Source organism: Rutilus rutilus, assembly GCF_951802725.1.
Source record: "Rutilus rutilus genome assembly, chromosome: 20".
NCBI classification, from domain to species: domain Eukaryota; kingdom Metazoa; phylum Chordata; class Actinopteri; order Cypriniformes; family Leuciscidae; genus Rutilus; species Rutilus rutilus.
In genome coordinates, this window is record NC_140225.1 from 4,353,704 (window position 1) to 4,371,613 (window position 17,910).

The window sequence follows — 17,910 nt, forward strand, 5'->3', positions numbered from 1 at the left end:
ATAGTAAAAGCGTTACAGTCTAATGATAAATATCTGCTCTGATAGTCAAAGTGAGTCATTTAGCAAATGCTTCTGTCTAAAGAACTTAGAAAAAAACTTAGTAACGACTCCTGATCCAAACTAACCAGCTCAGAGATTAATCACATAAACTTTGTATTTGAGCAAAATATATTTGAAAATTTGTTACAAAAAGTTATAAATAAAGCGGATGTTATTGGAGTACATTTTAAGAAAATACCATTTCAGTAAAAAATAAAAATAAAATGTCACTTTAATTCAATGTTTTACTTGCCGTTTCATAATTATTTGTGAAATTTACTCTCAAGTTAAAATTTCAAACGTAATTCTAAATATTTTTTTTTCAAGATGTGTATAAAATACAACAGTTTAGCACTATAAAGCCTATATATATATATATATATATATATATATATATATATATATATCAATTAAACAATTATCAATAACAATTAAACAATTGTTCAACAAGTGTATATTATATAACTTAACAATTGCAAGTGGTAGGTCTGTCTTGAAAGGTATATTGATAAAGTTATTACTTTGCAAAAAATATATATATATATATACCTAAAATTATATTAGAAAAAATCAAAAATGAATGCTATTTATTATTGTGAGTACTTCTGGAATCTGACTTGCATTCTGCTGAAAGAGAAAGTTTAGATGAGACTTTTTTTTTAAGATTTAAGATTATTTTAAAATCCTTTTTATTTTACATTTATAAAACCTATTTAAAAACCTTTTGTTTGGACAAAAATTTGCATACACCGCTAACTGGAAGATGAGTCATCGATATATCATATTTTTATACAGACTTTTTTTTTTTTTTTTTTTTTTTTTGTAAATTTATCCATAAGAGAAAAACTTTGGATTTAAATTAAGCATATCCATTTAAAAATTAATTTATATAAAAATGACATCAGTGTTAACACCCATGAGGAAAAAAAAATTTAAAATAAAAGATTTCAAATTTAAAAATAAAAAATAAAATAAATTAAAATGCTTTTCTCTCTCTCTCTCTCTCTCTCTCTCTCTCTCTCTCTCTCTCTCTCTCTCTCTCTCTCTCTCTCTATTTTTTTAAGGTTTTGGAATAGCGAGTAAATGCATATATAATGCATGCATTGCTGATGTTATTGCTTGTGGTTGTTAAACCTAATGGCCACCAAAATATCTCCAGGTATGAAGAACCTTATGAAATGGACGGAGAACCATAGAGCTGTAGAGGAAAAAGAATCAGAACATGAATGAGGCCTAATGATGAGCAATTACAGATGAGCAGACAGAAGATGAATGGAGGACACATGACCCTTCAGAAACCTGCAGGAACAGATAAAAGTGGAGGGCACAAATGGACCATCAAAGACCCAATATAAAAGATAACTTGTACAGTGGAGAGAAACAATGGCTTTTCCGTATTACTCACTTCATGATGATTTCATAAAAAAAAAAAAAAAAAAATGCCTTGTTTTCATTGCAACTTATTCATCCTGTCCCTCGCTTGGTTTATTAGTGTGCTACAGTGAAGCGGCCCATGAGTGGCAGTATAGAATGTTCTGGAATGATCTAGTGATCACATTAAACTCTTTTTAATGGGCCCTGTCTGTACATACAACCCCTGATTCATTTAGAGAACTGGGCCAGATATTGAATGCTTTAACTGAGGATAGGAGACACTTTGAAGATGACACACACTTGAACAATTCTAAAGTATTTTGTTCGTTCGGGTCAGCAAATAATTTCCCCTGAACATGATTATGCTTAGCATAATTAGTGCAGCATTTCATGTGTCCTTCATGGGGAAGATATTAATGCATTGCAACAATCTCAGTGAAGAAAATCCAAAATTGCAGATGAAGCAAGAAAAGTGTTGATATATAAATATGGAACAGAATTAACAACCTCATGCGGACAGTGCATGTATCCACTTTAAACTGTAGATATGACTCTTACATTTCTCTTCTGTGAAATGCAATATTGTGGGATTCTCTCTGATCTTCGCAGATGTTGGGATTTTAAGGCTCATGTTTGCTCCGTTTGGATTATATAATGAAGTGACTCAAACTCACACTCATTAATCTCTCACTGAAATGAGACCTGAATGTACGCTCTTATCCCACATTTGCATTTGAATACACACACATACACACACACACAGAATATTTCAATTCCACACCATAAATAACCAGCAATATGCAAAGTGAAGGAATAAATAAAACCAAAATATGCATAAATGTCATATTTGAGTTTCACAAAAACATGTCACATAAACACATACAGAGGCACAAACATTTACATATGCACACTCATTTATAAGCAAATACACAAAACTTTGCATCTCATAAATCAATAAGCTATTGGATTGCTTTTTTCTGGAATCTCATTACGATTCACCAACATAAGAAATACTGGAGGAATACATATGAGATATAGGGGAAAATGGGTACATAAATGAACACAATATTATTCAAAGCCAGAGGCAGAAATTCAAGCATGTCCCAAGGGTTCACTGTTATTAATTATGATATTTATTTTGTTTTCTTTTTGTTATATAACGGTCACATTAAAACTTTATAATGACCCTGACTTTCAATATTCATTTTATTAAATATTTGTAGGTTAAAACTATAATAGTTTAACTAAAATAAAAAATCTATTTAATTAACAACTATAATCATTTAAAATTGACTGTCTGACTAATACAGATTTTGAAATAAAGTGATAACACTTTACAATATGGCTCATTAGCTAATGCTAGTTAATGTATTAACTAATATTGACTAACAATGAGCAATACAGTTGTTACAAGTTAGTTAACAATAATACAACTGCTCACTGTTAGTTCATGTCCAATAAATTCCATTAACAGATGATTAACAACTTTTGAATAATAATGTATTAGTGAATGTTGACATTAACATTAACTTAAGATTAATAAAAGCTTTAGAAGTGTTTTCGTGATTAACTAATGTAACCTTACTGTAAAGTGTTACCCATAAAGACTAACAGCACAACTGATCAGCACACACCTCGTATGTCACACACCTGCTGTCTGGAACGGAACAGAACACACACACACACACACACACACACACACACACACGACAGTCACTGATGCCAAATCATACATTTTAACGAGATGAGGGAAGTATGATGTCAGCATTTTTGAGAACTTCCTGTTACCTCTGTAGAGGTCAGGAGTCCTGCCTCACACACACACACACACACACAAACACACACACACGCAGGGAGTAAGAGACTCAGTCTTCCTGATGTCCTGAGTTCAGATGCCCAGAAACACCCAGGAGACAGCGAGAGGTGAAGGCTGGGAGGTTTGATGAGAATCGCTGTGGCTTGTTATGTAACAAATCAAAGATTTAATATGGAGAGTTAGAGACATGCAAGCTCAAGTTCAGGGAGTTCAAGTTCCCCCAACCCCATGATGAGAGAAGCTGATGTAGTGGCTTAAAAGATGCTGATTCTATTCTCTGTGCGGATGGAGCTGCAGTATCAGTTTGAAGATTGATTTTTTGGGGCATTTTTGCCTTTTATCATGATAGGACAGTATATAGACAGGAAAAGAAGTGTGTGTGTGAGAGAGAGAGAGAGAGAGAGAGAGAGAGAGAGAGAGAGAGAGAGAGAGAGAGAGAGAGAGAGAGAGAGAGAGAGAGAGAGAGAGAGAGAGAGAGAGAGAGAGAGAGAGAGAGAGGACGGGATCAGGAAAAGTCTACAAGCTGGGAATCAAATTGAAGAGTTTCACTGTCTCCTCCGTTTCTGAAATTCGGAATGCTGCAGAAACCAGAAGATGGAAAAAAGCCAAATTTTGTTCAATTAATTGGACCTGAAATGTATGCATTTGTAATGTATCGAATGTTAAAATGTGTATTATAATGCATAAAGAGTTATTTTAAGATAACATTTTATATGAATCTGAATCTTTTGTATATGAGAATAAACAGTTCTGACGTGTGACAAATACATTTTTACGAATATAAATATTCTATGTAGTCTCTCAATTCATATCAGCATGCACATAATTATTATAAAAGGCAAAATACTGTTTAAAATAACTTTAGATGGAGTTTGCAGGAACAAAATATATGCACACTGATGAGCCAAAGCATTATGACCACCCAGCTAATATGCTGCTGGTCCTCTAAAACCGTGCCGAACCTGCCGAGGCATGACCTCTACAAGGTATATTCATTTCGGATGTTCAATAAGGGTGTGCAATAAATTGGCAATGCACAGCTCAGCTCTGGACAGAAGAAGCTTTCCGCTTGTGCTGTCTGTCACTGTGTGGCTAATCCAGACTCATTTCATTTCTTTAGTTCTTCCTGCTGCTCTTGTGTAAGAAGCGTTGGGAGAATCTCTCACAGGTTGACATTTCCATCGAGAAGATGTCCAAACCTCTCATTTGTTTGTGTGTGTTTCTGCATGTATCTGAACTCGTGTTGAAGTGTCACAGCGAACACGAGTGAATGACTTCAGTAATGAGATTATACTCCGCTTGTCAATCATTATCAGGCCTCATGCTGAAGAAGAGAGCAGGAGAGAACTAGACATTCATGAGCACCACTGGGTATTGTCTGTGAAATAACCTGCTGTGTTTATCACTTTTGGATGGACTGAAATCATAAAGTCGGTACACACATTATTTACTAAGACTGCTGCTCTATTATTTGAATTAATTGTTTTCCACACCAGTCTATTATTGTGCTATCAGCTTTTTCAGATAATCCGACCCTAGATATATAAAATGAAAGTCACTTTACATGTCAGTCTCATTCTGTCTAAGTGGTTCATGGCCAGAAAATGCTGCAATGTTAACCAAACTGTAGCCTATGTTTGGCAAAAGTTATGATTACTTACATGCGTTGCTAAGGATTAAATTAGTGAAGATGAACTGCATCAGAAATGCTCAGACACAAGCAGTCACAATAGCACTCTGAGAGGAGGCAGTATCATGACAAAAGAAACACTGGAGTCGCCGGTAACATATGTATATTATCAGAATATGGCCATATTTCGATATTAACTCTTTCCCCGCCATTGACGGAAATTTCCGTCTTTCCATGTCTTCACTGTTATACGGTATGGGGGGCGCTATTACATCTTCTGAAAGAGTACTGAGTCTCCTGATCAAAACCTTCTTATACTGTCTATGATCAAAACACAGGCGAAGAAGAAGCAGAAAAAAGTGATAGCATATCTGCATAAGTTGTTGTTGTTGTTTAAAAGCAGAGGGACTGTGCTTTATTTTGATATATTGAATGTTCAGATATTCATACAATAAACTATTCTGGGGGCCATGAAACTTTGTGAAAATGATTTTAAAAAATGCTGGCGGTTGCTGGCAACTTTTTTTTTTAAACGCTGGCAGGGAAAGAGTTAATATGAATTGTGCATGAATATGAATTGGAAATCTTTAAGCATAATATAGATCTTGATTGGAAAATTGTGTGCATGTAAACGAGGTCAATGTAAGAACAAAGGGGTTAACATTTTAATGTTACCATTTTCTTCTATATGCTACTATTTAAAATTAAATTAAATAGGCTACTTAATCACTCCTTCTATGTAACGTTATATTACAGAAGCCTATGAAGGAGTGAGCCAGCTTTCAGGTTTCATCAAAAATATCTTAATTTGTGTTCCGAAGATCGAAAGTCTTACGGGGTTGGAACAACATGAGGGCGAGTAATTACTGACAGAATTTTCATTTTTGAGTGAGCTAACCCTTTAAATTAAAAAATATATAATTCAAATTATCGCCAGATGACAATGGAAAAATGACCGATGAGCAATATAATGCGAATTTGAGAGAGACGCATAATAAAAATTAGGGTGCGAGTGTGTGTGTGTGCCGATGAGAGAGAGAGAGAAAGAGAGAGAGAGAGATGCTACAGGCTCTCCACATTCCTCCTTCAGTCAGTCAGTCTCTTCAGGCTTGCATCAGGTAGGCTGCATGACAGCCGTATGAAAAAAAATCGCAAAGACAAGGAATGCCTCCGTTTAAATGTGTTCATATGAACATCCGCTGTTCTGAACGATGTAACTGAAGCAGAGCTGGTGTGTGGAGCTGAAACACAGAGCTTCAGACATTCATCGACGTGAATGCGAGACATTCACATCATCCAGCCAGCGTGGAGAGGATGAGGAGGGTCTTCATGCCCACATCGATGCTCCTTCTGTTCAGCTGTTTCGGGGCGTCGTGGGTCTTGGCTGGTAAGTTTACAAGATTCCATGCCATTAAAACTAATGCATTTCTGGGGACTGTTGCACATCCCATTAATTATGACATCCGACGAGGCATTGTGGGCACATGTGGTATGTGTAATGATGTGATGTGGGGAACACAGCAGACAATGTGCCTTGTGTAGGCTATTTGAAATTACGAATATTGTTTTTGCAGTATTCAATATTAAATATATTCATATATTTTTTTTATAGTTTTCAGATGATTTGGCATGCAAATCTCTTAAAAAGTGCAATTAGAGAAAGACACTAAGTGATAGATGCTTAAGTGATTCTGTCACCACCTAATTTTAGCAGGACACATTAATGCTGCACCATAAAGAAGCCTGCTCTAATGCAGCCAGAAGCAGCAAAATAATAAATCCAAACTACTACAACCTACTTCAACTTAATGGGCTATAAATTTTATATCTTAATGCACCATATTCAACCCCTAGTAAAGTGGGAAAAGCCATGAATCAAGATGTAAACAGGCTTTTGGCAGCTGCAACCATCAGTTCCTTGATGCTTTTAGAGGCTCCAGTGACAGGAGGTTGAGCTTTCAGTAGAACATACGTTGCGGGTTTACTTTAGGGAAAAGCATTAAACACTGAAATGAAACTGTGGCAGAGAAGACGAGAATATGCAAAAATAGGCAAAAATAAAGGCCGAAGCACGTGGCTGAGCAAATCAGGTCAGCATAGTAAAAATAATATGATGTGATGAACGGCTTAAAGGAAAAGTTCACCCAAAAATGCACATTATGTCATTATTCACTCACCCTCATGTCTTGGAAACACAAAAGGAGAATTTGTGGTGAATCTCTTCCATAAACAGTTCATGCATTGCTATCAACACAAACTTGTTTCCATCATGTAAAGTTAAAATATGCATTTTCCCTCACAAACACTCACTAGTACTGCAATGACAACTAGAGTTTTACAGTATCTGTTGAAACGGCACGTTTTCTTATAAAACGGATAGCTCCCATCACATTGCGACATTGCTTGACAACTATAAAGAGCGTACAGCTAATGAACTATATTGTTTCATACCTATGAAACTGCCCTCACACGGTAAACCCACTGTAATGACTTCATGTGGTTTATTAATTTTGTGCAAACCAGTTGCATAAACTCAAAAGAAATCGAACGGTTCATAGCGAGGCTTTGAACAAAATTAAAGTCAAAACCCTCAGAGGAACATTATGTTGTTTACTCCAAAGCCTTCCTTCATTTTGTTCCTCCTTTATTACAATCATCTTGATCTGTTTTCTAGATTGGGTCATTCTTTATTTTATACAGTCTCAATTGATTTTGTAAGGAGATTAAATTAAACAACCTAGAGCTTACCAGAATAAAATATATAACATCACCGTATTAAGCATGGCCATTTATTCAAAAAACACAAAAATCATTATCAATTTGAAGTGTTGTAAAATAATGTTTTGTAATGAATTTAATGCAGATGTCTTTAGGTAGATATATCTATATTGTAATGATTTCTGAATCAATGTTCGAACAAAGCACAACAAAGTGTACAAGTGAATGGAATTAAGTGTCAGGTTTATGTGTTCCAGCCCGTCTTCTACATCTATGTGGGGTGCTTCATTTATAATTCAACAGCATGTGAATGCTATTGCTCCCAGAATGCCGTTCTACAGCCTATAGAGAAGTCTATTTACTACAAGCACCAAACAGATGCACCATATCAAGTATGTCTTAGGGAGCTATTATGCCGACTCGACAGATGCTTCTAGCTACACAAGCTTGATTTTATGTGTCATCTTCTAAATATGTCAGAAGACAAATGCATGTACACATTTTCAGCATGCATTAGCATAAACTGTCACTTCCATGGTCATTTTTCAGTTTGAAGAGAATCATGGTCCAAGAGAAAGTGGTACAACTGTTTTCTCTCTTTCTTAGGGGACCTATTATGTCCTTTTACAAAGTCTTGATTTTGTTTTTACTACTAGAAAAGGTTTTCATGCTTAAATGTTCAAAACAAACAGTATTTCCAGTCTGTCAGTAATGCTATGGCCTCAAGTTCCATTGAACTCTACTGGTAACAACAGACCTTGTGACCATATTTGGCTTTGGGAAATGCACCCCTGTTTAGTTCCTGTCTCTATGAAGCCCCTCCTTTTGAAAAGCGCAGTGTGCTCTGATTGGTCGGCTGGATCAGTGTGTTGTGAGACAGTTTCAACACACTGCTAACTAACTCAACCAGGCCCCGTCCTTTTATTTTGTGTATGCCTTGGCCTGGAATTATTTGAAATTATGAATATCGTGATGTGTTCGTTACCTGAAGAAAACTCAGGACTACCATGAAGGCGTTTCAGGGAGTTCAGAAACAGTGACACTGACATAGAGAAGAACTCTCACTGGAGGGACTTTGCAGACCTTATTCAAGAGCAAACAGCAACATCACACACTAAAGAAAGTTTGTGCATATAAGACATGTTAAAAAGCATTGTAGGAAGTCGTACGAGCCTTATGTACACACACTGTAAAAACAAAATTAAGAGTTGGAAATAAAATAAAGATCATTGGATAACATTTTACAAGAAAATGCTGTTTTAATATTTGTACTTGAAAATGTAATGTTTAATTCAATATGCCGTTTCTTTGTAATTGTACTTCAGTTCATGAATTCATGAAATTTACTAGCACTTTCTGATTGAAAATAATTTTTTAAGTACGCAACACAGTAAGTAACATTTCTAAACTCTAAAAATAACGGCTTGCTGTTCAGCAAGACAAGAACCACTTATACTGATTCAATGAGAGAGTGTTTAGAACGATTCAAATCTGACATTGAGTATTTACATTTATTCATTTAGCTGACGCTTTTATCCAAAGCGACTTACAATTGCTATATATGTCAGAGGTCGCACGCCTCTGGAGCAACTAGGGGTTAAGTGTCTTGCTCAGGGACACATTGGTGTCTCACAGTGGATTCGAACCCGGGTCTCTCACACCAAAGGCATGTGTCTTATCCATTGCGCCACACCACCCGAGTATTTGTTTCTATGAGTAATTTATGAGTCGCACTACTCTGATCATAGTATTAATGAATGCAGCTAGTGAAGACAAAATAGGGATGATTTTCCACATATGTATATATATATATATATATATATATATATATAAATATACAAAAAATCTCAAAAGATTTCTACATCTTCAAATTTTCACAGATACTGTAGTTCATAAACGATTAAAATGCTAGGGGAAAAAGTGCATAGCTTCATTTTGGTGTTTCAGAGACCTATACATAAAACATGAATGCAATCCATTTACACTTACTAAGATTCTCTGCTCACTGTAGCAATACACTACAAACATTTTTTGTCAATCACCTGACATGTAGGCATAGAGGGGCTTATATGCATAAAAACATTTTTTTTTTATCTGGGCCGCCATAAATCCTACTGGTGGGTGAGATTCTCGCACATTATCCCTCCAAACGGCTTCATTACCATGTCCTCTATCTTCTAGAAATAGCATTTTAACCCAATGTGTGTGAAATAGTGGCGTCCAAACAGAGAAGAGAAAGAACAGCGCTTGAGCTCTCTGAAGCACACAGCGCTCATTCAACAAACCTGAGAACACTTCAACATTCAGCAAACACACACAAACACCTACACGTTATATTACAGGTCAACATGACGCAAAAGAGAACTGGGGCTCAGATGAGAACTGAAATAGCTAAAAGACTGGGATCCTGCTCAGTTCATTTAGCAAAAAAGTCACACTAAAAATTTAACTTCTATTTTTACTCATTATAAAGATACAAAAATGAGATAAGTGTAGATAAATAAGAGCAGGAATGTGCATAAAAAAAATAACAAGGGGTACATTTTGATGTCAGATCTGGACAAGGTGTCTGTAGCTAAGTTCATGTCGGAGAGTAAGAGCTTGAGCTCACTTTAACTGGATCAGAGGTCTGCTGTTGTGAAGATTATTTGAATGAAGCGTCTGGATTGCTCTCTGTTCTTCTCAGACAGTTTGGCTGCTCCAGTGAACGTGTCCATCAGAGATTTAAAGGGCAGCTCAGGTGTGGTGACATGGGACACCCCGGACGGAGAGCCAGTCATCGGCTTTGCCATCACACAACAGGTAATCAGAAGATGTGTGTGTGTGTGTGTGAGAGAAAGGAAAGGTCACACACTCAGCACTCATGTTCATTAGTAGAAAGCATCTCACAAAAGAGAAAGCATTTGGTCAAATACTAGTTTTATCTATCCATAACAGAAAAAAGACGTTCGCATGCTGCGCTTTATCCAAGAAGTGAACACTACCACGAGGAGCTGTGCATTGTGGGATCTGGAGGCAGATACGGACTATATTGTGCATGTTCAGTCTATCAGTATAAGCGGACCGAGTCCTCTCAGTGAACCGCTGTATTTCAAAACCCCCAAAGAAGCAGAAACACAGGCCTCTAAAAGCAAAGGTACTGACACAAACACTAATAAACACACATCGCCACAGTTTGAAATACATAGAAGTGCACAGCTACTGAATAAGTAGCTCTCTGATATAATCGTACAAGGGTTGCGCTTCATTGAAATTATTATTTATTTTTTTTAAAGAATTTATAATGACTCCAATTTAATTCCTAAAAATTGAATTGAGGTAGCAAACATGATGCAGAATTATATTAAACTGCTGTATGAGTAGATTTTAATCATTTGAATTACTAATGAAAATGTGATCATAGAAAATATGGGATAGTTATAAAACCATTAGGCCTAGACGTTATTTATAATCAATGTTTGACATACCACTAATAATGTTGTTGTATTCTTGCCAGACGAAGTCACCATGGAGGAAGTTGGGCAGAACGCTCAGCTCAGGGCAGGAGAGATCATCATCATTGTGGTGGTTCTGATCATGTGGGCAGGTGAGCTCTGGACCATCACAACATCTCTCAAATCCGGCTTCAATCCACTTCCATGAAGGCTGGAAAACACTACACCACTTTCCCCCCGCTTTGCAGTCTGGAGGAGTAGTTTCTAGCTTTAGACGATCCGCCGCCAGTATTTTCTGTGAATGTGCGAGACTTCCGATTCATTAGAATTACAAAGTGCAGAAACCGGTCAAAGCATTTGTGCTACAAACCATTGTGTTTATGATTATGATAATAAATTGAAATCATATGATAACAATTAAGTTTGCCATATAAAGCAGCATAATGAACACATTCATATGGCCACACTCACTCTTTCATAAAAAATATATTGTTATAAAAATCATCCTAAATTCAAAAGAATAGCAGTCCACACCACAGCTATAACAGCACAGAGTAGCGATATCATTGGAATCACTATTTCTTTAGCTGGAAACAACATTGACAACCAATCAGAATCCAACAGACTTTAATCTTACGCGAATGTTGGAGATCGTGGGAAAGGCCGCTTTGGTGTTTTTCTTTTAGCAGTTTTTCTCTACAACAGGGATTACAATCACATGGCTAAATGAACAGCACATTGAGAGAAACAGCATTTATCTATCCATCTTACTTTAATACGTGAAAGCAAACTATTTTCTGTGAATGTGCGAGACTTATAACTAAAAGAACAACAAAGTGCAGTAAATGTTAAAACTATTTGCGCTGTAAGCCAGTGTGTTTATGATTATGATAATACATTAAACAGAGTGTCTATTTACACCAAGTGTAAATGGCAGAATATATTTACACTTACGCCCACCATTACCTGATTGAAATCTGTTGTGGCGTAGAGAATACAAGGCGGGTGGCTTCAGCTTTAGGCACTACCGACCCGTTCGAATCCAGCTTTTACCAAACTCATTCTTCTCCCTTTTCTCGTCGCTTATCACCTCGGAGTGGCATTTATTTTAAATAACAATCAAGAACAGTACAAATAAAGTGCCTAACTGGTATTTAATAGTGGGAATTAAGTGTTTAACGGGTGGGGCTGGGAGTGGATGTAGAGGAGGTGATGCCAAGTACAAGTTATATCCCATAAGGCAGCGTCCATTTATGGATTTATAGTTTTATAATGTACTACAATAGACTGAGGTGTAAATACTATCTGCCACAATTTGCACTAATTATACAATTCTGCAACTATTTACACTTAGTGCAAAGAAAAAACTTTTATTTGCTCTTTATACTTAGTGTAAATTAGTGTTACACTTAGTGTAAATAGTATCTGACACTATCTGCATTCGGGGTGCATGTCATTTTGTCTCTTTCAGGTGTGATCGCGCTCTTCTGCCGCCAGTACGACATCATCAAAGACAACGAGCCAAATAATAACAAGGACAAAGCCAAGAACTCGTCTGAGTGCAGTACGCCTGAGCATCCATCAGGGGGTCTGCTGCGCAGTAAGGTATAACCACCACCCAAAGAGAGTCCAGACCACACTAGGCAGGTGAACCGTCCTGAATTATAACTCCTGCCAAACTCCATTAACATTTCATTTCATGTCTAAAAAAGACAATATAAGCATAATTTTCTCAGTAAACATTATATATAAACTTCTTATTTTCGTAGGATTAGCTATAAATGCACTTGCCATAATGCAATTTGGTAGCAACTTGTCCATTCTACTAACTATAAGTAACTCTGCAACTACATGTCTCTAACTCTCTTTAGAGTATTAGTAGACTGAATATCTGCTATAACTTTATTCTGATGCTCCTCAACATTCATTCTACTGACTATAACTTTGCAAGTACATGTCAACTTATTATGTCTACTAACCCGAACCTAACAGTCTACTAATACTCTAGTCTAATGAGAGTTAGTTGACATGTAGTTGCAAATTAAAGAGAGTTAGCTGACATGTACAGTAGTTGCAAAGTTATATTATAACCTTATAGTTCTGCCATGACAACTCTCTTGAGTGTTTGGCATTGAAATGAGGATGACAATGTTGATATATTTGGTCTTGGCGGAATAGATCTGTTACACTACTGCTGTGAGCTAGTAAGACATGCCGCTGCTGTACAATTTAGCATTCATGATTTACCCGTAGCAGATTTATACAGGTGGAGCTGGGGAAGGTGGAGGGCTTCTGAAAGAGCACTGCATCAGCTATAGCAAATGCTGACCAAGTATTTGAAGGTTGAGCAGTGAGCTCATTGGCTGCTGATATAGCAGGAACCAATCAGCTGTGCCCTATAGAGATGATGTGATTGCAAGCAGATCAGCCTGCGCCATCTAGAGTTTCATTACAGAATTTTGTATTTATGCTGCCTTCGCGTGCTATCGGAGTTATCGTAAATGCGAGTTTCCTAGTTAAAAATTGGACATGAACGCCTTCTCAAGGCGATAATATTGATACCCAAGTCTCCGAGTTGTGCGGGCTATAAACTTTCAACTTTGCGGAGGGGAGAACGATTGCTGCTGTGACTGGTGTTCTTTATTAGTTTTTCCTCAAAAGCTACATCACCTTTTCTTTCTGTTAAAATAGTGGGTTCCACTTTATTTTAAGGTGTCATTGTTACAGTGTAATTATATGTTTAAGTACTGAGTAATATTAAGCAACTACAAGTACTTACTATAGGGTTATGGTAGGATTAGGATTTGGTTGAGGGTTAGTTGCATGTAATCATGCATAATTTACTGTTATTACTATGGTAAGTACATGTAACATATGTAACAAGGACACTGTAAAATAAAGTGTTACCAAATAGTGCAAATTTACATATATGAATAATCATTTGAAGCATATTGAATGTTTCATACGCAGCGAAAATTGCCTGTATTTGACCGAAATTCCAGAATTGTCAGCAAGCTGACTATAGCTATACTATAGAGCTGGTAAGTCCCGCCCCTTCCGCTAACCCCACTGGACCTCTAGGTTGAAAAATCGTCAATGCAAGTGAATGTGAGAAAATAATTATTTTCTGGTCCGTTTGAATTGTGCCATGAATGTGAACATATGTTGTCTGTGAATTTTTTATATAATTTTTCATGATTACGAGTTTGACAGTATATTGTATGATTCTTTAGCTAGCAGTTGTGGAAAAGACATAACGAGAAAGACTACATGTCGCCTATGTGACGTCGCCCCATAACACATTTTCCCTCCACTTGTCAAATCACGGTGCTAATGCTGCGATAATCTATGGAGACAGATCGAGATGCCTGTGTGTTTTGTACCCAAATGTCACCATTCAAACCAAATGGGCTGTTCTTTCTTCAGATTCCCGTCTGATGTAATCGAAAGCAGCGAAGAGTTGTAGTCCACAAAGTGCTCTCACACAAAGTCTAACCGTATCAAACTTCTACCCGCTAAATTGTAGCATTCTTCACACGAAAAGTTATATTAAAAATTCACAGACAACATATGTTCACATTCATGGCAAAATTCAAACGGACCAGAAAATAATAATTTTCTCACATTCACTTGCATTGACGATTTTTCAACCTAGAGGTCCAGTGGGGTTAGCGGAAGGGGCGGGACTTACCAGCTCTATAGCTGACTATGACTATAGCGCAGTGATTGTTTATATGATTGTCAATGAATGTGGACCACTAAATATAATTATGGCTTTAATAAGATTTTCCCAAGAATAAGCCAGATGTCATCCATGATTCCTGTTCTTACCGACAACAAAGAACTTGAATGCGATCAGCTCGTAATCTTAGCTTCAGAAGCGGGAGGAAGGACATTTCCTGAATGCACAAGAAGGCAGCATTAGTAGAATGTCTCAAGTGGACTATCGAAATAAAGTGTAATCTAAGTTTTACAGTACATTTGATTTCAATAGAGCATCACATCATCTAACATAACATCACATCACACAATATAACTATAAAAGTGTAATTAAAATAAACACAATATTGAATTATAAAAATAAATAAAAATTAACAAATAAAAATTATCATGGAATAAGGTTTATTTATGTTGCCATACCTTCGCCTCTTTCACCATTGCTCCACCATGTTCTGTGCTGAATGCTTGAATCCTCTCACTGACATTAATCTGCTTCCATCTCCACAGTTCCCCAAGAACAACAATAACCGAACGCCATCTGTGAACATTATCAAAGTGTGACAGGAATTGTTTCAAAGGATTCTGCTTTTACCACGGGGCGACAGAACGGCGTGTGTGCTCATCCTCAAAACAGAAACCAGGAATTTTGGAAGATTCCTGATGACAGCTGGAATAATCCTGCGGGCACAGCGAGCGCCTGAAAGGTGAACTTTTATCTCCAGCAGTTCGGAGACAAGGCCAAATCTGAGGCTGTTCGGGGACAGGAGAAAAGCCTCTGAAAGAAAAGACCCTCTCTTTATCACTTTACAAACAACTGAGATGCGCACCCATTCAGAAGCACTCTCTTTTAAACTCGAAAACATTGAGCCTTGCTTCTTTATCTGGTTTTCTCTTTACCCTTTTCAAATGGCATGATCCACATCCTGCTATCCAATGGTGATGAAGGCTTTTAAAGTAAAGCACATCTGTAGTAAGCAACTAAATGGAGGACATACATTGGGGTTCAAATGTCTGAAACCACATTTAAAATACCAGATAAACCTGGAAATCAATAAAGTTGAAATAATTCAAACAAAGTTATAATGAAGTGAATAAGAAATATTTAAGATTCTGTTTGACAAATTTGTGATATTAATCATGTAACTCTTTGTAGAGACAGTCAGATTTGACTTACATTGAAGCTCGGTGTTGTTAATATTATCTAAAACTATTACAAATTATTTTTGGTAATTGAAATAAAGTTGAAATAAAAAATAAATATTAGATGCATTCTTAAAAAACTAATAACTAAAATTAATGAATAAAAATAAAATATGGACAAATGGACAAATTTCTTAACAGAACTTAAAATAATAAATAAATAAAAGCAAATTAAAATTATTAATAAATACTATATTAGTATATAAATAATACTAAAATCAAGCGTGGCGTAATAACACAGAAATAACACTGCTCAATATTATCAAACCATGCTGTAGAACATGGAATTTAATAAATAAATAAGAAAACATGATCACACATGAATGATTTTACTAGTGGTCTCAGACTTTTTGGACCCCACTCTATAAGATCAGAGAAGTGGTCAGAGAAATGACTGATAAACAGTCCGGAATATTAATGTTTCACATCAAGATCCTCCAAGGATTCATCAAGCGTTCATTCAGAAGCGTTTATCCACAGAATAAGGTGGCTTATTTTTGACTGGTTAAAAGAAATTTGACAAAGAGATGAAAGAATATTGTGGAATAATTTTACTTTGGTTTCAGCATATTGAAGAGACTTTCACTTCTATTGATTGTGTTCTTGTTTACACCTGCAGAGATACTTGACAAACAAAACTGATATCCTAAACCAGCAGTGCTGGGGAAGATAAGCCACTCATCATTTAAAATAGGTGGAATTCAGTAACCTAAAGCTGTTCATTTAAGCTTGTTCAGCTTAAAATGAATAATTTAATCAGATCTGTATTTGTTCTGGAACAAAAACTTTAAGGTGATTTCAATTAATGAACACTAAATACAACAACAAACTAGAATACACTCATTTATATAACCAAGTTGAAAATACACCAACATTTAACCAAATATTTCACTATCAAAGAAGCACTTAAAATGCCGTGCAGGGGCTGCACTAAATGAATTCACTGAATACACTCCAATGTTAGGAGAGTGTGTCTGATTATGGGTGATATAATGTGATAAAAAAAAAAAAAAACTTGTGGGGGGTTTTGTAATACTGCCTTGAAACTTGTACAAAACAGCTTGTTTTTTGAAAAAACTACACTTTTGAAACCAGCTGAGCTACTGTCATGGTACTGAAAAACATGAATTGACAAAAAAAGTACCTATTACTGCTAGATACTACACTATTATCTTACTTTAGTTTGGTTGTGTATATTTCCTTAGACTATATATAGTGTTTATTCTTTAATAAAAGGTATTGTAGTAGTAGGGCTGAGTGCAGTAAACATTGTAAAGGGCCGGTTTCACACAGACCGCATTTTTGCTGTTAAAAAAAAAACGAAACAGAGATCAGTGTAATTAAAGAAAAAACGCAAAGTCTAGAGAACTTTGCTTTTTTAGAATGCCGCTGCAAAATGGTTAGACGTCCATCTGGTATGTTTACATTGAAAAACTATGGAAAAGTAGCGCAGTGGAATGTAAAACCGCGTTCTGTGTGAAAGGCCCCTCTACTTTTTCTCGTTATGATATCAGTCCTGGTGTCAGCCATTTTAAATGGCGTGAGAAAGGATTTTTTGTTGATGAATGATATAGAACGTTCTCTGTGGACTGGCAATCAGAGAGCTTCTGTTTAGTGCTAATATGATGTTTCTCTTAAGGACATTCCCTGTGCTTTCTCAACGTCGTCTCTGAGGGTGACTATCCTCCTCTCTAAACAAGGGCTGAACATGCTTCACATCAGCAATAATACCACGGGGGATTCTGACCGGCCTCCAGGATTGCACTTAAACCGACAGGACAGTTAATGGTGGTCGAAAACATTGTGGGATTCAAGAAATCACTGTACTACGTTCTCAATTTTACTGTGTGCTTTTACCACACTAACCTGAATCCGTTGATTGTCATTAAATCTTATGAAGTGGAATTGAAAAAGTCTTTTGTGCTGTTACTGTGACACCTCATAAAGCTGAATATAGAATAGCAAAGCTAACGACAGTG

General features: G+C 36.3%; 1 protein-coding gene across 3 annotated transcripts; it reads left to right on the plus strand.

Moving 5' to 3' along the window:
• The first annotated feature begins 5,955 nt into the window (after positions 1–5,955).
• On the plus strand, positions 5,956–17,838 carry fndc5a (fibronectin type III domain containing 5a). 3 transcript variants are annotated; one of them, XM_084392069.1, is made up of 7 exons: positions 5,956–6,246; positions 10,264–10,379; positions 10,515–10,713; positions 11,074–11,163; positions 12,483–12,654; positions 15,239–15,435; positions 17,571–17,838. In XM_084392069.1, the coding sequence occupies exons 1-5, from the start codon at positions 6,174–6,176 to the stop codon at positions 12,620–12,622; spliced, it is 618 nt and encodes a 205-aa protein (XP_084248195.1). In that variant the 5' UTR covers positions 5,956–6,173; the 3' UTR covers positions 12,623–12,654; positions 15,239–15,435; positions 17,571–17,838. The 3 variants fall into 3 exon arrangements, with proteins under 3 accessions (XP_084248195.1, XP_084248194.1, XP_084248196.1); XM_084392068.1 differs by having other exon boundaries at positions 6,095–6,246; positions 12,483–12,616; XM_084392070.1 differs by lacking the exon at positions 17,571–17,838 and having other exon boundaries at positions 6,095–6,246; positions 12,483–12,658; positions 15,239–15,303.
• Positions 17,839–17,910: the final 72 nt, after the last annotated feature.

Excerpts from the sequence above, each read along its gene's own strand:
- fndc5a (XM_084392068.1), top strand. The coding sequence starts at position 6,174 with ATGAGGAGGGTCTTCATGCCCACATCGATGCTCCTTCTGTTCAGCTGT. Across the intron at positions 10,380-10,514 it reads GCTTTGCCATCACACAACAG|AAAAAAGACGTTCGCATGCT; the intron begins GTAATCAGAAGA and ends TATCCATAACAG. Across the intron at positions 11,164-12,482 it reads GGTTCTGATCATGTGGGCAG|GTGTGATCGCGCTCTTCTGC; the intron begins GTGAGCTCTGGA and ends TGTCTCTTTCAG.